The 23,788-nt window shown below is 36.3% G+C and overlaps 1 protein-coding gene across 1 annotated transcript in view; it reads right to left on the minus strand.

Annotated features, from left to right (window-relative positions):
• Positions 1-1,143: 1,143 nt before the first annotated feature.
• Positions 1,144-23,788, minus strand: part of pemt (phosphatidylethanolamine N-methyltransferase) — a gene marked incomplete at its 5' end in the record, with an annotated part of 159,194 nt that continues 136,549 nt past the window's right edge. Inside the window, 2 exon segments of the mRNA XM_079846332.1 lie at positions 1,144-1,934; positions 7,305-7,379. Of these exon segments, the coding sequence (XP_079702458.1) occupies positions 1,880-1,934; positions 7,305-7,379 (130 nt within the window). The 3' untranslated portion in view covers positions 1,144-1,879.

Below are 23,788 nucleotides of genomic sequence, written 5' to 3' on the forward strand. Positions count from 1 at the left end.
TTGCTGAGAAGACGATTTTGTTTGGGTAGGTTTCCAGCTCAACAAAACAGCATGTGGTCGGCCATCTTGTGAGTTCAATATTTATCCACTAGGTGTCTCTATACAGGGGCCTTTTGAGGTTAAATTTGACAACTTTTTTTTTTTTTTTTTTTTTTTTGGGTAGCAGCAATTAAAAGCGGCCAAATTTGACCCCGTGGGTTCTCCCGTTTGGGAATCCCTGATCCTGAACCATTAGAGTAAAGGAAAAGCAAGAAGAATGTGTACACACAGACAGACAAAACAGGAAGCATCCATTTATTTTATCTTTGGAAAGAAAAACGTGCATCCACAAATAAAACAGATCAAAGTACATTCAGTCTCTGAACATGAAACACACGTACAGCTGATTTCAGCCTGGATGTGCATTAGGAATGGATTGAGGAAATCGTTTGTGGTTAAAGACTACAGATAAACTACAACTAAAGATTGTCAATGCATTCACAGTATGTCTTCCACTTAAAGGGTTAGTTCACTTTTAAATAAACTTTTGCTGATAATTTCCTCACCCCCATGTCATCCAAGATGTCCATGTCTTTCTTTCTGCAGTCGAAAATAAATGAAGGTTTTTGATGAAAACATTCCAGGATTGTTCTCCATATAATGGACTTCAATGGGCTCCAAACGGTTCAAATGACAGTTTCAGTGCAGCTTCAAATGGCTTTAAACGATGAATAAGGGTCTTATCTAGCGGAACGATCAGTTTCTGTGAGAAACCAGCAGTATTTATGCTAATATTTTACCTCTTATCAGACGAACGTGATCATCTCTGAGCTCCGCCATAACTTCCGCTTAGTGAGGTCAAAATACGAGCGTGGTCATAGATGTATACGTAGATGCCTCATTAGTGCCTGCACTGATCAGTAGAATGAGGCATCTACGATCGATACATCTATGACCACGCTCGTATTTTGACCTCACTAAGCGGAAGTTATGGCTGAGCTCAGAGATCACGCTCATCTGTTAAGAGGTAAAATATTAGCATAAATACTGCTCGGTTTGTCGCAGAAACTGATGGTTCCGCTAGATCAGACCCTTATTCATCATCTGGTGTAGTTTAAAGCCCTTTGAAGCTGCACTGAAACTGTCATTTGAACCATTTGGAGCCCATTGAAGTCCATTATATGGAGAAAAACCCTGGAATGTTTTCATCAAAAATAGGGCCGAAACAATTAGTCGACAATAAAAAATTGTCGGGGCCTTTTATTGTTTTACTAATGAAGCTCTTAATACTGCTGCCAAGAGATGTTTACATTCAAACATCTATTTATAATTTTTTTTTGTCTGTAATGCAGCTACTTTTTGTTTATTATTATTTATTTTTTCAATTGAAAGCGAACAGAATATTCAAACAATGCTTTGAGAGCCTTTGTGTGTGATTTGAGTTCTGAGAACTTGGCTCAAAGTTCATTAAAAGCTGAAGCGATTTTCTTTTATATATATTATAGTTAGAATATGAATAATTCAATGTTTTAACCGATTGTAAAAGCTGAATAATCGTAAAAAATGACTGATTAGTCGTCGATGGCAGTGACAATAATCGACGATTAATCGTTCTAACAATCGTTAGATTAATCGATTATTAAAATAATCGTTTGTTGCAGCCCTAATCAAAAATCTTAATTTCTTTTCGACTGCAGAAAGAAAGACGTGGACATCTTGGATGACATGAGGGTGAGTAAATGATCAGCAAAAGTTTATTTAAAACTGAACTAATCCTTTAAAAGAAAAGCTTAAACATGGCTATGATCTATGTGCTCTGCATCCACCCGTCTCCACCCGAGAGCTGGTGGTGTCAGCGCTGGCCCCGGGAATCTGGTCTTCATCTTCAATCGCTCCGTCTTTATTTGTGCTTGCAGCGCTGGCTCCTCTGCCGATAGATCTCCTCTGTGAATGGCCTGCAAACATGAGGTGAACACACACACACACACACACACACACACGGATCATAAATCTCCAGAAGCGCTGTAGCGTACCAGACTGTGCCTGACACCCTGTGTGTGTGTGTGTGTGTGTGTGTGTAAGAGACGCTTCCCATAAATAGGGCAGAGAATAAGGTCTGCAACTCTTAGTCAATGATGACACAACTAATTGTGAGTGAAATGAGGAGCTTAACCTTCAGAAAACATATGAGCCGGTTTATGGTCTATTCATTAAGCTTATATATACACCAGTTCTCTCTGGTTCTCGAATCTGATTGGCTGAGAGCCATGCGATATGACCGCCATGGTGGACGAGCAAACCTCTATCCTTTTACAAATATTACTGTTATTGTGAGTTTTTAGGCCAAATGTAGTTATTTAGAGCTCTAATATGTGACTCGTATTTAAACATTGCACCCATTTTACAGTCAGTTTCTTTCTCAGATGTGAGCTCCAGACATCAGCAGGCGTTCAGCGCTCATGTACCCGCAGAGAACAGCTTCAGCTCGGACAGGCCTGAGGGAATCTGCCACTGCCTCTTAATGTATGTAGATAGAGGTTAAACATGAGATATAACTAATTTGTTGGTCCTTAGTTGGTCACGAGCTGGTTTGAGCTGGTTGTTGCTGGTCATGAGCTGGTTTATGCTGGTCAAGAGCTGGTCATGAGCTGGTTTAAGCTGGTCATGAGCTGGTTTATGCTGGTCATGAGCTGGTCATGAGCTGGTTTATGCTGGTCATGAGCTGGTCATGAGCTGGTTTATGCTGGTCATGAGCTGGTTTATGCTGGTTATGAGCTGGTTTATGCTGGTCATGAGCTGGTTTATGCTGGTCATGAGCTGGTTTATGCTGGTTATGAGCTGGTTTATGCTGGTTATGAGCTGGTTGTTGCTGGGCATGAGCTGGTTTGAGCTGGTTTATGCTGGTCATGTGCTGGTTTTTGCTGGTCATGAGCTGGTTTATGCTGGTCATGAGCTGGTTTATGCTGGTCATGAGCTGGTTTATGCTGGTTATGAGCTGGTTGTTGCTGGTCATGAGCTGGTTTGAGCTGGTTTATGCTGGTCATGTGCTGGTTTTTGCTGGTCAAGAGCTGGTCATGAGCTGGTTTATGCTGGTCATGAGCTGGTTTATGCTGGTCATGAGCTGGTTTGAGCTGGTCATGAGCTGGTTTGAGCTGGTCGTGAGCATGTTTGAGCTGGTTTATGCTGGTCACAAGCTAGTTTATGCTGGTCATGAGCTGGTTTATGCTGGTCATGAGCTGGTTTATGCTGGTCATGAGCTGGTTTAGTATGGTCCTTAGCTGGTCATGAGCTGGTTTATGCTGGTCATGAGCTGGTTTATGCTGGTCCTTAGCTGGTTATCAAACGGGAAATCTTTGGTCTTATTAATCTATTACTTGTTCCAGAGCAAACCGATTTGGGTTAAGGGGAAAAGTAGCGAGAAAAAGTGGCATCTAAATTTGACCTTTCCATGAGGAGACCACGAGTGAAGCGGCACCTGAGGCTTCCCATTTCCAGGACATGCATATTTCATCACTGGACATCCTATTCTTAATCCGTAGGGTTTAATATGGAGTTTGCAGCTCTAACAGCTTCAGCTCTTCTGGCTTTCCTCAAGGTTTAGGAGTGTGTTTATGGGGATTCTTCATTTGTGATGTTGGACGAGAAGGCCTGGCTCTCAGTCTCCGCTCTAATTCATCCCAAAGCTGTTCAATCGGGTTGAGGACTCAAGTTCCTCCACACCAAACTCACTCATCATGTCTTTATGGAGACGCTTTGTGCACTGGTGCATGCTGGGACAGGAAGGGGCCGTCCCCAAACTGATCCCGCAAAGTCGGGAGCATGAAATTGTCCAAAATGTCTTGGTGAAGCATTAAGAGTTCCTTTCACCTTTCAACCCATGAAAAACAACCCCATCCCATAATCCCCCCTACACCAAACTTTACACTTGGCACAATGCAGTCAGGCAAGTCCCGTTCTCCTGGCAACCGCCAAACCCAGACTCGTCCATGGGATTGCCAGAGAGAAGCGTGATTGGTCACTCAGAGAACACGTCTCCACTGCTCTAGAGTCCAGTGGCGGCGCACTTTACCCCACTGCATCCCACGCGTTGCACTTGGTGATGTAAGGCTTGGATGAGCAGCTCGGCCATGGAAACCCATTCCATGAAGCTCTACACACTGATCTTGAGCTCATCTGAAGGACCTGGAGCTCTTGACTCGACTTCTGTGACCCTCAGCATGCGCTGACCCCGCTCTGTGATTTCACCACTTCGAGCTGTTGTTCCCAATTGCCTCCACTTTGTTATAACACCACTAACAGTTGAGTGTGGAATATTTAGTAGTGAGGAAATTTCCCAAATGGACTTTATTGCACATATTGGACTCATTCTCTCACTAATGTGTGTAGAAGCGTCTGCAGGCCTAGAGCTTGAGTTATACACCTGTGGCCATGAAGAGATTGAACACCTGAACTATACTTTTGGCAATAGTGTGTGTGTGTGTGTGTGTGTGTGTGTGTAGAACAGAACAGTCCAGACTGTCACTGGGTAGTTCTTCTTTCAGTTTCTGGTCTAAAGCAGTGTTGATGCCCTGTGTTTATGTGGGAGACAGGCTTCTGTCTAATTTAGTGTATTAGACAGCTCATTCCAGCTCTGCTATGATTATCGGTCTGTACGCTCAGGCCAGACTGATGTTGTGCTTGTGTGTTTTAGAGCTATTAAAGTTCATTTCTCTGACGGCCTCCTGTCGCCATAGAGACATTACAGTGTATGTGTGGGTTTTAGTCCCACATTTATTCCTGTCGCTATGGAGGAAAGTTGGCAGGTTTTCTGCCTAACCTTTTATTGCCGAGTGAGCTGACCTTTACTTGCATCAATTTCTGTGCGTCTCAGGCTTTTCTGTGCGTCTTTCGTGTCTCAGAAGTAAGAAAAGAAACAAGACCATGGCTGTGTGTCAATAGCATACAATTTACACCACCCCCGCTGAATTTTTAAAGCAATACTGCACCGCTCCAATGTGTTCAAACAGCCACAAAAGTAATGCATAAACATTATGGGACGCGCGCTAGCCAGACGGGATTTAAACTTTGTCGGCTGAGGAAACAAGTTTGGTTTGAAGGCGAAAAACGTACCAAGCGCAATGTTCTCTGATTTCTAACACACACTCACAGCGTTCGGCTGGCTATGCTGTTTTATAAAGAGTATTTTATATTATGTGTACTGTAAAGCACTTTGGTTTAACTCTGGTTGTTTTCAAGTTCAGTAAAACTTTAAAGGAGTCATGACTGCATTGGTTTATAATGTTTCCTGGTGCACTTATATTGTTAGTATATTTAAAAAATTGTCTTAATTTAGAAATAAGACTTCAGTGTAAACGCCCACTGCTGTGATTGACAGCTGTGAGACTTCTGTGTAAACGCCCACTGCTGTGATTGACAGCTGTGAGACTTCAGTGTAAACGCCCACTGCTGTGATTGACAGCTGTGAGACTTCAGTGTAAACACCCACTGCTGTGATTGGCTGCTGTGAGACTTCAGTGTAAACGCCCACTGCTGTGATTGGCCGCTGTGAGACTTCAGTGTAAACGCCCACTGCTGTGATTGGCTCCTGTGAGACTTCAGTGTAAACGCCCACTGCTGTGATTGGCCGCTGTGAGACTTCTGTGTAAACGCCCACTGCTGTGATTGACAGCTGTGAGACTTCAGTGTAAACGCCCACTGCTGTGATTGACAGCTGTGAGACTTCTGTGTAAACGCCCACTGCTGTGATTGACAGCTGTGAGACTTCAGTGTAAACGCCCACTGCTGTGATTGGCGGCTGTGAGACTTCAGTGTAAACGCCCACTGCTGTGATTGGCGGCAGTGAGACTTCAGTGTAAACGCCCACTGCTGTGATTGGCCGCTGTGAGACTTCTGTGTAAACGCCCACTGCTGTGATTGGCTGCTGTGAGACTTCTGTGTAAACGCCCACTGCTGTGATTGGCGGCTGTGAGACTTCAGTGTAAACGCCCACTGCTGTGATTGGCGGCTGTGAGACTTCAGTGTAAACGCCCACTGCTGTGATTGGCGGCTGTGAGACTTCAGTGTAAACGCCCACTGCTGTGATTGGCGGCTGTGAGACTTCAGTGTAAACGCCCACTGCTGTGATTGGCGGCTGTGAGACTTCTGTGTAAACGCCCACTGCTGTGATTGACAGCTGTGAGACTTCTGTGTAAACGCCCACTGCTGTGATTGGCCGCTGTGAGACTTCAGTGTAAACGCCCACTGCTGTGATTGGCGGCTGTGAGACTTCAGTGTAAACGCCCACTGCTGTGATTGGCTGCTGTGAGACTTCAGTGTAAACGCCCACTGCTGTGATTGGCTGCTGTGAGACTTCAGTGTAAACGCCCACTGCTGTGATTGGCGGCTGTGAGACTTCAGTGTAAACGCCCACTGCTGTGATTGGCTGCTGTGAGACTTCAGTGTAAACGCCCACTGCTGTGATTGGCTGACATCTTTGCATATGAAATAGCTAAGCATTACACATGGAACTTTTCGCGAGTCCAGAACTCAGTCACTGATAAACTTGTGCTGTTTGATTGACAGCTCCAGCGATTGTAAAGGGTGTGTTCCTTGACCGCTTTCTATATATAATTTAATTCACATTGTTGGAGATAAATCAGCTCATTCCTAGCATTAGGATCCTTTGGAAGGGAATGTTATTTAGTCCATCCTGTATCGCTCGTCTCTCCTCGTCATCTCACTAACACTCCAGTGGGCGGAGCCAAAGTTGTGATGATGTGATGATGAAGTGGGTGTTGATCTTCTTCTTCAGAGGCGCTCTTTCACCATCTATTATAGGCAACGAGTCATTCTCTGGGCTCTGGGTTACAATAAAAGCTGTTTTTTGGACTAACAAGGAAGTTTCAGTTCTGAAACTCACAGGATATTCTTAGTATGATTACCTCTAAAATGTCAAAAGCTCCTTTAAGGTAAATCTGACCATTTCATGACACAGTATATGGATTATGAGTGAAAACTGACGGTATGATTACATGACAGTGATGAACTACAAACGGAAAAGTTTACTTTCGAGTTTTTCGCATACAGAAACTGTATTCGGCTAATAGGCCACTTTGTAGAGAAACCGTACGCACCCATTAACTGAACACGCAACACGCATGCACATGACGTCACCGTTTTCAAAAGTTTGCATTTCTGTAGTGACGAGTATGGCATTGTTTTCAAAAGCCTACATTTTGAAAACTGGTTTTAAAGCGTTGCCTTTTCACAAAAACGCTGTTGTCGTGTAAATGAATGGCAAAAACGCATACACATTAATTTAGTTGAAAACATGATAACACACTTACCCTTCACATGCAATGGCTACTCTGTAGGACACGCCCACCACTGCGGTCAGGACCACCCCTATAGGACTGGCATTCCTAGGGCACACACACAAACATATTCACTTAAGGCAAGACAAGAGTCAGTAGTTCTTAACTGGTTTGAGCCACATTTTCCCATAGTCATTAACGCCATGTCCACACTAAAATATATATATATTAGGGATGCAACAATACAGTTAGTCCACGGTTCAATACATACCTCGGTTTTTACCCACGGTTTTCGGTTCGGTTCGGTTCTGATGGCTTGTCGCATAAATTTTTTGTTATTCTATTCTTAGGCGACAAGAACCGCAAGAGGTTAAAGAGAAAAAAGATTTTTTTTTATTGCAATACTGTTTCTTTATTTTATTTAAAAGAATTGAAAAACCTTACTTAAACTTAAAACTTTACTTGTACTCATTCCTAGTGTATTGGATAATATAAAATAAATATATATAAAGATTTACACTGGCAGCTCAGAGCTGTACAGCAGCATTTAAGTATGAAATTGAATGAATAAATGTAAAAATAAAACACTACATAGACTTCACTATAAAATATACATTGATTCGTATTAAAGCTACTGTATTAGTTTTTCAATCAAGAGCGGTGAGTGATTTTCTCTGTCTTTTGTTGTTGTATTAACATTAAAGGAATATTTCACTCAAAACTGAAAATTTTGTCATCGAGAAATAAATACAGGTTTGAAACAATATTAGAGTGAGTAAATAATGACAATTTTATAGGTGAACTGTCCCTTTAAGGACCGCGTGTTCACTGTCTGCGCTGCAGTCAGTTTAAGACCTGCACGCATCTAATATAGACACGATTGCGATTTTACTTTCACTTTAGACATAACCGACTGTGTTTATGTTAACCTTGTGTGTATTTGACAGTATTAGCGCAGTAAGACGACTACTTAGTTCAGTAATCACGTGTTTGACAGGCTTTTAGTGCGCGCGCTCTGAAAAGCGCATGTTAAAACCGTGCACGCGAATGAAACCGGCAAGGCTTTAAAACTCATGCAAATAATGAACTTTGGTGATTGTGAATAACTCTAGTGTTCTGTGAGTATAACTCCACCACTAACGTGTGATGTGAATGTATGTCGCGTTGTTCAGTATTGGGATGAAGGATAATAGAAAAATAATTAATTAAATGCGAAACCGAAAAAAACGCAATTCACAAGCGCGTATTGAACCACGAAGGCCGTACCGAACGGTTCAATATTATATTGAGTATTGTGGCATCCCTAATATATATGTATATTTTTCTCTCCGTTTTGTCCTTCCGTTCACACTGAGACGGCGTTTTAAGTCAATGAAAACGTATCTTTTTGAAAACGCTCTCCAAAGCGGATAAATTTGAAAACGCCGTCTTCGCGTCGTAGTGTGGACTGGGAAGACTTGAAGACAATGACGCATGTTTAGTCATGTGACGCACATTGTACCAATAGATATTCATGTTTATACCGCTATCCTCAGATGACGCAAGAATGCATAATTCTCTCGTCTCAGGGGGAAATGAGGGGGGGAATGTACTATAATTCAAATATACTACCGGGTTTCTACTGATACAAAGCTTAATGCTAAATCACTGAAGTGACCCTTTAAATAGCAGTCCCAAACTAGTTTTTTTTAAATACAAATACATTTACTAATGGGGACCAAAATGTTATCATGTTTAACTGTCTTTATGGGAACATTTGGCGCTGTATTATACTTTATACTGAATGTAATCAATATTATAAAAGCATTGACTGCTGGTTACTCAAGCGTATTCAGTCTCACCTGACCTGATTTCAACTGTTGTTGACCATAAATTACTGTCAATTCCTGCTTATATTGTTGTATTCTGAATTCATGAAAACACCTTTTGATAAAGAACGTCATTGAAAACCATTTGTAGGTCAACGCAACAACTGCAGTGATAATGTAATACAACCAGACAAAAGGCAGAAAGGCCACAACGTCACCATTTTCATGGAATAATGTGAAGAAAATACATTTTATATGCAATTGCCTGCGCTTTAAAGCCATAAGCAAAAACTTAAACATGTCTTATGCTCACCAACGCTGAATTTATTTTATTTGATCAGCAAAAATGGTAATATTGTGAAATATGACCGTTTTCTATGTGAATATATAGATATTCCATATCATTATTTCATTCTTCAGTGTCACATGACCCTTCATTATTCTTTGATTGAACAGAAAGTCCAAAAGAACATGACTGGTAAAGTGACAGTGAATGAGATTTTACCTTTAGAAATGTCATTATGGGCTGAATGAGGAGCTCAGCAGGAGTCCTGGATCATTACACGGCATGCTTTGCACATTTAGGATCTGAATTACATCTCGAGCGCTGACACCGAAAGGCAACATGCATGAGGAATTAAATCTCCATTGAGTCTGACTATTAGCCTGAAGTAGTGCAGGAGGTGTGTGTAACGCACACACTGTTATTTCATTCAGCTGATGAAGGCGAGAGATTGACGGATTGACTTTAGGGACGTCAAACGAGAATTCAGAATATGTGTTGAAATGCGTTGTGTTGTTTTTATGCAGCACAATACACACTAGATGACCTATAGCAACATTTTACAGAACTTACTCACCATGAAACAATAAATACTATGCTCATATTAAAGGGTCACTCAACCCCTGGTCAGAGCCAAACTCCACCCACTGGCAATAATGAAAAATGCTGGAAAAGTGGGCGGAGCCCAGTGGACCGAGGGCGGGGCTAAGCAGGGGGCATGCACCTGAGACCCGCAGTGACGGATTGATTGACAGCTGTCAGACTCGCAAAGATGGAAAGTGACTGGAGTCATTAACTAAAAAAAAGTTGTTTTAGGTTTTAGTTACCCTTTAATACTGACTCCAAACAGAAACCAGAGTCTTAACTATCTCTTTTATAATATCATTAACATAACATGGCTCAAAAGTCCCTGTCCTGTCAATTTATACATTTATAATTTTGTTTGAACAAGAAGATCAGCGATAAATACTTTACCATGCAGAGAGAGAACGGCAGAAATTATTTAGAGGAAGATACCATTTAATTAATAAATAATAATAATAATTTTTATAACCATTTGCATATATTATGGCATTATTCTCAATCATGCAATGCAAAACAAGCACATTCTTATTACTGTAATACAAATAAATAAATAAATAAATAAAAACAACAATATACTATCTTATAATACAATTTGTAACTCTATATTACAGTAATGAAAATCTATTAGAGTGCAACAGTTGGGTTCCAGAAGTAAAAACTAAATGTTCTTCATATGTGGATTATTAAAGATAACTTATAAACGTTTAAAGACAGCCTCACTGTGAGGTACGAGGTTGTTCATTGATGTTATTTGCTCCGTTTGAAGCCGCCAGCCTGCTTAGTTTTGAAATAATCATGTTTAAAAGTGGAAATCTTGGTGAAAAACTACATTACCCATGATGCTGTGCAGCCTTTTAGCTCCGCCCACTCCAACGGAGCACAATGAATGAAGTAATCGAGTTGATCTCCCTTCGCTCTTAAAATATTTAAATGTGTGTATGTATATATACATAATTGCAATAAACTTAATTCATGTATATAGTTTGGTTTCGTGGGATTGTAGTTCTTTCCCTCACTAAAGTCGTTAAGTATTTTTGTTCGATTTTCAAATACTTTTTTTGCTTCAAATCAAAGTTTGTAATGTTGCAATTGTCCTCACAGCTGATTGGCTTGGTTCAGTGCTTATAACGTTTTAACCAAGACTTAAAAAAAAAAATCCCTATGGGAGAAATTAATGGAAAAAATACTTCCGCTGCTGAAAATCTGGACGCTAATGCACTCTTGAGGATAATGTGAATTACAACAAATGAATGAACAAGTCAAAAAATTAAGATACAGTTTAATTGTCTAAAAACATAGTACATTTTTAAGTGTAATAAGTTACATTATACTTCCATTTTATTTATGCAACAAGTACCATGTTTTCTATTTTAGATTTTGGGGTGAAATGTGATGTTTTTGTGCGATTCCCTTGTTTCCTTGGGGGTCAGTGTGACTCCTGCATTAAACCACTCATGTTCCTTTCATTCATCTTTTCCTGTCTCTCCCTGACACTCTTAGCCTCGGACAGGCGTCACATCCTCTTAATTATTAGCTAAAACTGATGAAGCACAAACAATGCGACCTGGATAACGTTCCCTTATGGGTCATTCCATGTCCAATCAACCAAAGTTTGGAAACTTCCCAGGCTCAAATTTTTTATTTTGTTAATATTTTTTCCTTAGAAAGACAAACATAAATAGTGATGAAAGCCAAAATATGAAGTGTTACAGATGTATATTTATTGAGTAATTCAATGTTTTGTAGAGGAGGGTCAAAATGACAATTTTCACCTGAGATTTGGAGCCAAATTAGAGGGGTGTAAAAATGACTTTAGAAAGATGGCAGCATCATTATTTTACTATTACACAGAGATTGGTAGATCTATTAGTAGAATCTGTTGACTTTAGCAATATTTGTTTCATTATAGGCCAACTGTGACCAGTCAAAAATGGGGAAAAAGCACTTCTTGTGTTGCCTGTAACTCCAGAAATATGAACCACATTTGGTTTTTGATCAATGAAAATGAGTACAATTCAACAATTTAGACATGGAGACAGGTTGGGGTCCCAATATCTATGAGACTGAACTATATAGGGCCTTAAAATGGAGATATCAAAAGAAAAGTTGGTTAAGAACCAGAATCTAAAAGGATATTGAGATATATTTAATACTTATTGGCAAGCAAACTTGGTGCAAAGAACACAAGAAGTGCTTTTTTCCCCATTTTTGAATGGTCACCGTTGGCGTATAATGAAACAAATATTGCTAAAGTCAACAGATTTTACTAATAGATCTACCAATCTCTGTGTAAAAGTCAAATAATGATACTGAAAGACAAAATATGAAGTGTTACAGATGTATATTTATTGAGTAATTCAATGTTTTGTAGAGGAGGGTCAAAATGACAATTTTCACCTGAGATTTGGAGCCAAATTAGAGGGGTGTAAAAATGACTTTAGAAAGATGGCAGCACCATTATTTTATTATTACACAGAGATTGGTAGATCTATTAGTAAAATCTGTTGACTTTAGCAATATTTGTCTCATTAAACGCCAACGGTGACCATTCAAAAATGGGAAAAAAGCACTTCTTGTGTTTTGTTTGAATGCTCGTAACTCAAAAAGTATGAACCACATTTGGTTTTTGATCACCGAGTACAATTAAACAATTTAGACATGGAGACAGGTTGGGGTCACCATATCTATGAGACTGAACTATATAGGGCCTTAAAAATTAAAATTACAAAAGAAAAGTTTATTGAGAACAAGAATCTAGAAGTATCAGCTGTGTGAGAAGTGACCCACTTTTGGTTTTCGACTACTGAACTTTACCATTTTACTCACGGAGCCACATTAAGATCTCCATATCTCTGGGATTGAGCCACATAGGGCCTTTAAAATGGAGATATCAAAAGAAAAGTTAGTTAAGAACCAGAATCTAAAAGGATATTGAGATATCTTTAATACTTATTGAGTTATTGGCAAGCAAACTTGGTGCAAAGAACACAAGAAGTGCTTTTTTCCCCATTTTTGAATGGTCACCGTTGGCGTATAATGAAACAAATATTGCTAAAGTCAACAGATTTCACTAATAGATCTACCAATCTCTGTGTGAAAGTAAAATAATGATGCTGCCATCTTTCTAAAGTTATTTTTACACCCCTCTAATTTGGCTACAAATCCAAGGCGGAAATTGTAATTTTGACCCTCCTCTACAAAACATTGAATTACTCAATAAATATACATCCGTGACATTTCATATTTTGGCTTTCATCACTATTTATGTTTGTCTTTATATGAACAAATCTGTAATCAGAGCATTTGAGTTGCACTCATTCTGAAATTCAATCAACGTTTGCACAGTCTACAACCCCTGAGACAAAGTTATTGCCATTGAGAGGCGGATGCAGGAGATGTGAATTATTAAAGAGCATAAAATGATTCATCAGTGATTCAGCAGTGAACACATGTAAATAAAAAAGTTGGGCTATGATTTTGTTAATTAACAAGACTCACGTGCAAGAATCTCTTAACTCATATTCTTTTCAGCGTAACCGCACATTTCCCCAGTTCAGTTATTCAAAAGATTTGACCTTTTCCTTGAACTCATTTCCAATGCAAATCAAACTTTTTCATGCAGCGTTACCGAGCACCAAAGTGCATTATATAACCTTCTGGGAAATATTAATTTAACCAAATATGTCCATTTGGCTTCATGAGCCCTTTTATAAATGACCACCTCCACGCTCTTCACAAGCATCTGATTCCAGCAGTTTGGCTTAATCACATCCCATCGGCCAATCACAAGCAGACTATCTAATTAGATCAGTGATGTCAAGTTTCTATGCTCGTGCCGCTGGGCGCAGTAGAACGTGATATAGATATGGACATTACCCAAACGCCAGCTTTTGCTGCAATAAATGGCAATGGAGGGCTCAGCCTCAGCCTAGGGAATCATATATTGGAGGGAAACTGGGTTAATGTGCTGGGAGACGATCATTTCCTCAGACTCATGTCGCTCCAGAACTGGATGACTTTCAAAAGCAATCTAAAGCTTTGTGTGAGAAGCGGATCAGTTACAGTCAATGGGTTGAGAACGGGATCATCAGGATTCATGAATGAATTATTCAAACCAGTTTTGGGAACCGGATTGTGTTTTTTCACCAGTTGCACATTGCCTGTCTGTCTGTTTATCACACAGAGTTACCGTAAGACAGTAGAGCAGGGGTCATATGAATATTTTTAAATATTAAACGGGTCATGAACTGGCTTTTTTATTATTTTATACTGTTGTCTGAGGTCAACTTATGATGTTAGCGTGGTTTTTACATTCAGAAACATCATAATGAATCAGTAATAGGCTATTTTCTGCCTTGGTTTCGAGGCGCTCTGAAAAACGCTCTGTTTTTATGGGCGTGCCGCACTGAAGACTTGACAAATTAAATGAAATCTAATTAAATAATAATAGAAAATCCAGATATAGTTCATATACTTCACTTCATTTATGCAAAATAATCATATCGCAATGAACAAGAAAAGTAAAAAAATAAAAAAAAATTTTTTTTAGACGTATTACAGTGGCGATCAGGAGGGAAATGTTTAATTGTCATCAAAAATAAAATAAATCAATAAATAAATGTTTTTTTTTTAATTTAAATTAAAAATCTGGACATTATACTTCAATTTATTTATGCAAAATGTAAAAATAATTAATTTTGATTTTGGGGTGAAATGTGATGAAAAATTTAATTAAATCTAATTAAATTTAAAAATAAATCCAGATATTATACTTCATATACCTCACTTCATTTATGCAAAATAATCATATTGCAATGAACAAGTAAGGTAAAAAAAATTTTTAAACGTTCAGACGCATTACAGGAGGGAGGGAGGGAAATATTTAATCGTCATCAAAAATAAAAATAAAAAAAAATAAAATATTAAATAAAATTAAATTAAATTAAAAATCTGGACATTATACTTCAATTTATTTATGCAAAATGTAAAACATTTTTTGATTTTGGGGTGAAATGTGATGAAAAATTTAATAAAATCTAATTCAATACATTTAAAAAAAATCCAGATATTATACTTCATACACTTCACTTCATTAATGCAAAATAATCATATCGCAACGAACAAGTAAAGTAAAAAAAATGTAAACGTTCAGATGCATTACAGTGGCGATCAGAAAGGAAATGTTTAATCGTCATCAAAAATATCAATAAAAAATAAATAAAATATGAAATAAAATTTAAAATCTGGACATTATACTTCAATTTATTTATGCAAAATGTAAAAATATTTTAGATTTTGGGGTGAAATGGGATGAAAAATTTAATTAAATCTAAATCAATAAATAAAAAAAAATCCAGATATTATACTTCATACACTTCACTTCATTTATGCAAAATAATCATATCGCAACGAACAAGTAAAGTAAAAAAATACAAATACTGGACATTATACTTCAATGTATTTGTGTGATTTTGGGGTGAAATGTGATGTGTTTGTGTGATTTTGGGGTGAAATGTGATGTGTTTGTGTGATTTTGGGGTGAAATGTGATGTGTTTGTGTGATTTTGGGGTGAAATGTGATGTGTTTGTGTGATTTTGGAGTGAAATGTGATGTGTTTGTGTGATTTTGGGGTGAAATGTGATGTGTTTGTGTGATTTTGGGGTGAAATGTTATGTGTTTGTGTGATTTTGGGGTGAAATGTGATGTGTTTGTGTGATTTTGGGGTGAAATGTGATGTGTTTGTGTGATTTTGGAGGGAAATGTGATGTGTTTGTGTGATTTTGGGGTGAAATGTGATGTGTTTGTGTGATTTTGGGGTGAAATGTGATGTGTTTGTGTGATTTCCTGGGGTCCTGCAGCAGTGCAGGGGTCATATGGACTACTTTTTGATATATTTATGATACTTTTGCATCAGCGTCAAGCATGAAAGATCCCTATTCACTGTACACTTACAATATATATAATATGCGATTCAAATACATATATTTTACATGTAGGCCTAAATATTGAGTAATTGCATGCACTAGATAGAGATCAGACCAACATGAGAGTGAGCGAATAATGACAGTTTTCAACTTTTCCTGTCCTAAAGTGAGAGAGTATAGAGCTGTGGACGTGACACTGTACACGACAGGCTTATGAAAGTCATCTTATTAAGATTTAAACGCCAGCTTTTATAATTCTTGTGCACATTGACCCATTTCCGGAGCTCTGGACGCTGATATACAGAGCGTTTGTCAGAGAATACACACTCACAGGGCTGTGCAATAACTACTCAAATTGCTGTAAATGGCTCCTGCTCGCCGTGCTTCTGCCGCTCATATGCCGTATAGCTCAGGATGTTACCCAACACTCGGCCCTCGGCCCTCAGACTGAGGAACTGGGTTAATTTGATGCAGGTTGCTGAGCGGTCACCTCCATCTCTGGGCAGTTTATGTTGCATAAGGACCAAAACAGGCAGAATCTGCAGATGTTTTCAAGCTTTATGAGCTGATTTTGGGGCATAATGTGAACAAATGTGTGTTATGAAGCACACCTGTACAGACTGAACACCATAAGGGGATTTATTTATTCATATTTTCACTTTAATATTTTGTATTTTGAAGGGATTTCATCGCTCTCTCTCTCTCTCTCTCTCTCTCTCTCTCTCTCTCTCTCTCTGTCTCTCTCTCTATATATATATATATATGTAAAGTTTTCACTTTAATATTTTGAAGGGATTTCATCGCTCTCTCTCTCTCTCTCTCTCTCTCTATATATATATATATATATGTAAAGTTTTCACTTTAATATTTTGTATTTTGAAGGGATTTCATCGCTCTCTCTCTCTCTCTCTCTCTCTCTCTCTCTCTCACTCTCTCTCTCTCTCTCTCTCTCTCTCTCTCTCTCTCTCTTCTCTCTCTCTCTCTCTCTATATATATATATATATATATGTAAAGTTTTCACTTTAATATTTTGTATTTTGAAGGGATTTCATCGCTCTCTCTCTCTCTCTCTCTCTCTCTCTCTCTCTCTCTCTCTCTCTTTCTCTCTCTCTCTCTATATATATATATATATATATATATGTAAAGTTTTCACTTTAATATTTTGTATTTTGAAGGGATTTCATCGCTCTCTCTCTCTCTCTCTCTCTCTCTCTCTCTCTCTCTCTCTCTTTCTCTCTCTCTCTCTATATATATATATATATATATATATATGTAAAGTTTTCACTTTAATATTTTGTATTTTGAAGGGATTTCATCGCTCTCTCTCTCTCTCTCTCTCTCTCTCTCTCTCTCTCTCTCTCTATATATATATATATATTTATGTAATGTTTTCACTTTAATATTTTTCACTTTAATATATCCATGATACCAAACAATATTTACTTATTCACAATTTCCATTTAAAATAAAACAAATATATATAAAAAAATACCACAAGGGGATTTTTTTTTTAATTAAATGAATATACTATATATAATATTTTTAATATTTTGTATTTTGAAGGGATTTCATCATACTAAACAATATTTAAAATGCCCATTTAAAATAATAGAAATATTTAAACAAATTACTAAAAATATTTTTATAAATATATATGAAATAAATATACTATATCTGTTTTATATAATATTTTCACTTTAATATTTTTGTATTTTGAGTGGATTTCATCATACTAAACAATATTTAAAATGCCCATTTAAAATAATACAAATTTAAAAAAAATTACTAAAACTATTTTTATAAATATATATGAAATAAATATACTATATCTGTTTTATATAATATTTTCACTTTAATATTTTTGTATTTTGAGTGGATTTCATCATACTAAACAATATTTAAAATGCCCATTTAAAATAATACAAATTTAAAAAAAATTACTAAAACTATTTTTATAAATATATATGAAATAAATATACTATATCTGTTTTATATAATATTTTCACTTTAATACTTTTGTATTTTGAGGGGATTTCATGATGCTAAATAATATTATTTCTAAATTATTCAGTATTTACATTTAAAATAATACAAATATTAAAAGAAAAAAACAAACATAAGTGTAAATATTTTATGTACTATATCTATTTTTGATAATATTTTGACTTTAATATTCTGTATTTTGAAGGGATTTCATGATATTAACAATATTTATTTCTGAATGATTCAACATTTATATTTAAAATATTATTAGAGAGGGAAAAAACAAACACATTTTATACTATTTAAAAAATTACTAACAGTACCAGAGGGTTTAATATCCCAGGGTCTGTTGCTAAAGGCATAATTAATAACATGCAAGGGATGAATATATATAAATACACACACACACACACACACTCTAAAAAATGCTGGGTTAAAAATAACCAGAGTTGGGTTGAAAATGGACTAACCCAGCGATTGGTTTGTTTTAACCCAACAGTTGGGTTAAATGTTTGCTTAAAACGACCCAATTGCTGGGTTAAAACAAACCAATTGCTGGGTTAGTCCATTTTAAACACAACGTGGGTTATTTTTAACACAGCATTTTTGAGAGTGTGTGTGTATTGAAGGACATTGTGAGCAGTGTTAATTTTGGTAGCAAATTTTGATTTAGTTTTAGTCTAGTTTTAGTCAACTAAATATCATATGGCTAGATTTAGTCGACTAAAGTCTAATGAGTTTAGTTAATATAGCATTTAAGCATTACATAACCGACTGTTACTAGAATAAGTCAAAACTGACATTTTGACATAATTGTGTTTTTGACCGTTCAAGCGCAAAAATACACAAAACTTTTTTTGGTTTTTAAAAACATCTATATAGTTTTTATAATGTTGTACTTCTGTTTTAGTTAGTATATCAGGTTAAGCTAAAGCTTCAAATAAGTTTAAGTTTTTTTCCCAGTTAACATTTCAAGTAATGAATATATTTAATGGTTTTAGTGAACTATCATAACCCTGATACTTTATTGAATTATATGTCAAATACTGCTCTTAATCTTTCCTCCTGACTATGAATTAAATGGGAATGAAATTAAATAGTTTCTTGTGTAACCAAACAAATATATATTACGGGACTTTTAATTATAAACAAGCCAGAAATGCACCAGGACTCTTATTTTGAAATGTATGCGCCAGCTCATTCAAGTTCAGATGAGGAGATCAAATATGTGTTGTTACAACCGTCTAAAACACATTATTATATAAACATGGTACAATAAACACTGATTATTCCTCAGCATTCGTTCATAAGTCACTCGTGCGAAACGCTTCATTCGCGTCTGATGTGAACGCACCATAACATTATCATCTCAACAGTATTTTCCTCATAGTTTTTTTCATCCAAAACGGTCTTTTATTTAGTTATCGTCTCGTTTTTGTCAGTGAAAAAAGGGTCGCTGACGAAAATGATAACGAAAATTATAGAGACAGAGCGACATAATCTGAAGACCACGCCCAATCCACCAATCCAACGCTCTCCATTGACTTTGCATTGCGTGAAGCGCCTCCTTGTCATTTCAGACTTATAACAAAAAACAGAACAATGTCTAAAAGCTGATATGTGACCAAGTGTACAGCAAACAAGCTAAACAAAACCCACAACCAAAAACACAAAAGTTTTTATAAGCTGTTGACCCAAAAAAACGAGCGTTTAAGGACACAAAAGTGGACGCAGGCAATTCACCCTTCGCCGCGAGTTTGATTGACAGGCGATCTGACCAATCACATCGCAGAATCTGCCGGTTTGTCCGCCAGAGCGGTCAGGAGAGTTAGTAGATTAACATCGGCGGACTTGAACTTGAAAAGCGGTGTTTACTGACGTCTTTCCGCGGTTCTTTTAGTGTTCATTCATGTTTATTTGATGCTTATCAATGAACTAAGGAAGAGATGATCGGTTCACGAGCAGCTTTAACAATTTCTTTAACTGTCACCGTCCCACAGGTGGGACGCCTGGTGCTCTTTTTTTGATCACCTTTTTTTCATATCATATGTTTAAGTAATTATCACAAATTAGGTATCATTTGAAAGCTTACAAACTCAAAATTCATCCTGTGAAAACCGTTTTGAAATCGGACATTGTGTTGCCATGGAAACGTTACTCTAAATTATTCTAGTGGGCTCCTCCCCTAGTGGGCGCTGTCATGTTTCATATTACAACAATTATTTTAACTACTTTATATTCAAAATCTTTTCCAATCTTGACAAAACGCATATTGTCGGAAAGGTCTGAGTCTCAAGGGTCCATATTTGGTGACTGTTTTGTGATGGAAGTAATATTTGGACAGAAATTTACAGGAAAATGCATCAAAACAACAATAAATGGAATTTGAATGACACCCGGTGGCTATTTTTGGTACAGCGCCCTAAACAAAATCTCATGGGGACTTCAATTTTTGTGATATCAACTTCAAATTTGGAACACAAATTGGTTAGACATATGGCTTTGATTTTATAGTAATTTTAGAGTAAATTCTTTTTTGTAAAATATATATTTTATATGAAATAAAAAATATTTAGTACAGTATTTTTCATTTACAGTAAATTTAAACTTCCATAACTATTTAATACTTTCATATTTTGAATTGTTTCACTTCAGCAATAATCTGCAGAATGTCGTCTTTAAAACGAGACCAAACTTTGGTCTATATTCCAAAGCATTCTTGAATTACAGCCCTTTAAGTTTGGATAGTGCATTTTCATGTGTATTCTAAAAAGGGGGGTGACAGTCAAAGGGTTAAAAATGACTAGATATTTGACTTAACAGTGACAACATGTGTCCACTTTTTTGTCCTTAAACGCTCGTTTTTTGGGTCAACCGCGTATAAAAACTTCTGTGTTTTTGGTTGTGGGTTTTGTTTAGCTTGTTTGCTGTACACTTTGTCACATATCAGCTTTTAGACATTGTTCTGTTTTCTGTTATAAGTCCGAAATGACAAGCAGGCGCTTCACGCAATGCAAAGTCAATGGAGAGCGTTGGATTGTGCGATGTGGGCGTGGCCTAAATGCTCTATTGTGAGTGACAGCTGTTGGAGAGCAGCTCAATCTGCAGGGCTTTCAGCAGGTCTGTGGACACAGATTGCAGAGCTCACGCTACACTGAAATCACACTGCGTCACACTGACTGATACACATCTCCTGACAAACATGTGCAATTTCAACTGCTTTAGTGAAGAGAAACAGCTCTTGCAACCTCTTGTGCTTAAAGAAAGTCTCAGATAAGAGCTGGAAGTCCTACAGTTTCCCGAAAGGCCATCTGGCATTCAACACAATACATGAGGAAAACCACAGGAGACGGGAAACATACAGCCATAAAATGCATTCATAATCAATGCATGATAAAACCATGCAAATGATAAATAACACTATTCAAATTCACGACAGGATGATTCGAAAATTAAGATTTTGCATAATATTATTTGATATAATAGTCAAATTATATAAAATAATGTGTACAATTTTACAATAAGGTCCCATTAATGCATTAAACACTGAGCAATACAGTATTTATTAATCGTTGTTAATATTAGAGATACAAATAGAGCTGTTAAAGTCAAGGTAAAACTTTAAAATAAATTAATATAATAAATGCATGCTAAAAACATGAAAATGAAAAATAATAGCAGCCAAGTATTATTATTTTTTTATTAAATTAATATACTATATTTTCCCCCACCATGATATTTTCACTTTAATATTTTGTGTACTAAACAATATTTACAATTTCCATTTAAAATAATACAAATTACTGAAAATATTTTTATAAATATATATATGAAATAAATATAATATATCTGTTTTCTATAATATTTTCACTTTGATAGTTTTGTATTTTGAGGGGATTTCATGGTACTAAACAATATTTATTTCTAAATTATTCACAGTTAAAATAATACAAATATTAGAAAAACAGACTGAACACCATAAGGGGGTATTTTATTATTATTAAATGACTATACTATACATTTTCCCCATAATATTTTCAGCTTAATATTTAGTATTTTGAAGAGATTTCATCATACTAAACAATATTTTCTAATTCACAATTTCCATATAAAATAATACAAATATTAGAAAAAACAGACTGAACACCATACGTGTGTGTGTGTGTGTGTGTGTGTGTGTATATTTTAAATATACTATATTTGTTTCCATTATATTTTCCCTTAAATATTTTGTATTTTGAGGGAATTTCATGATACTAAAAGATATTTACGTATTCACAATTTCCATTTAAATTAATACAAATATTAGAAAAACAGACTGAACACCATACGTGTGTATATATTGATATATACTATATATGTTTCCCAAAATATTTAATATTTTGTATTTAGAGGGGATTTCATCATACTACACAATATTTACTAATTCACAATTTCCATTTAAAATAATTAAAAGTATTAGGAAAAAAAGGCAGAACACCATAAGTGGGTATATATTGATATATACTATATTTGTTTCCCATAATATTTAATAATTTTAATTAAATATTTTGTATTTTGAGGGGATTTCATCATACTAAACAATATTTACTAATTCACAATTTCCATTTAAAATAATAAAAATATTAGAAAAACAGACTGAACACCATAAGTGTGTGTGTGTGTTTGTATATATTAAATATATTGAATATACTACATTTGTTTCAATAATATTTTCAATTATACTTTAATATTTTGTATTTTGAGGAAATTTCATGATACTGAAAGATATTTACGTATTCACAATTTCCATTTAAAATAATACAAATATTAGAAAAAAAGGCAGAACACCATACGTCTCTATATATTAATATATACTATATTTGTTTCCTATAATATTTAATATTTTTAATTAAATATTTTGTATTTTGAGGGGATTCCATGATACTAAAAGATATTTAAGTATTCACAATTTCTATTTAAAATAATACAAATATTAAAAAAAAAAGACAGAACACCATAAGTGTGTGTGTGTGTTTGTAAATATTAAATATATTGAATATACTATATTTGTTTCCATTATATTTTCACTTTAATATTTTGTATTTAGAAGGGATTTCATGATACTAAAAGATATTTACGTATTCACAATTTCCATTTAAAATAATACAAATATTAGAAAAAAAGACTGAACACATTATGTGTGCATATATTGATATATTTGTTTCCCATAGTATTTAATATTTTGTATTTATGGTGAAAACCATATTTATCAGCCAAATATTGTATGAAATACTACTGATTCAACTAGCATTGGCACATGTGTCAAAAAGGTCAATGAGTACTAAATAAAATAAAGCAAATAAAGTGTTTCCCCCAACAGAAATATTGAAAAGTGTGTGTGATTGCACCTTGATTAGCGTGGGCGGTGAGAGTCTCATCTGACATGTCTTTTCACTACGGCGTGTGAACGCAGACGTACACACACACACACACACACACACACACACACACACACACACACACACACACACACACACACACACACACACACACACACACACACACACACACACACACACACACACACACACACACACACACACACACACACACACACACACACACACACACACACACACACACACACACACACACACACACACACACACACGATTAGCACAGACATAAACAGTACAGCGTGTCCAAACTGTGATTAGAGTCAGTGCTGACGACGGCATCATTAGGACTGACCGTCCACATTATTGCTCTATATGTGGATGATCAAATGGGATTTATTTGATTTATTTTCTGCCGTGGTCGCAGACTCAGGCCTTTAACACAAAGCCAGACTGGGATTTCGGACATTTGTGCTGTACTTGTGTCCAGATTCATGATGCTGGAGGGCATGAGCGTCTTTATTTCCTGCTGACCGCAGCACTGGCTGTTCTCTG

Source organism: Gobio gobio (genome assembly GCF_949357685.1).
Source record: "Gobio gobio genome assembly, chromosome: 20".
In the NCBI taxonomy this organism is placed as follows: Eukaryota; Metazoa; Chordata; class Actinopteri; order Cypriniformes; family Gobionidae; genus Gobio; species Gobio gobio.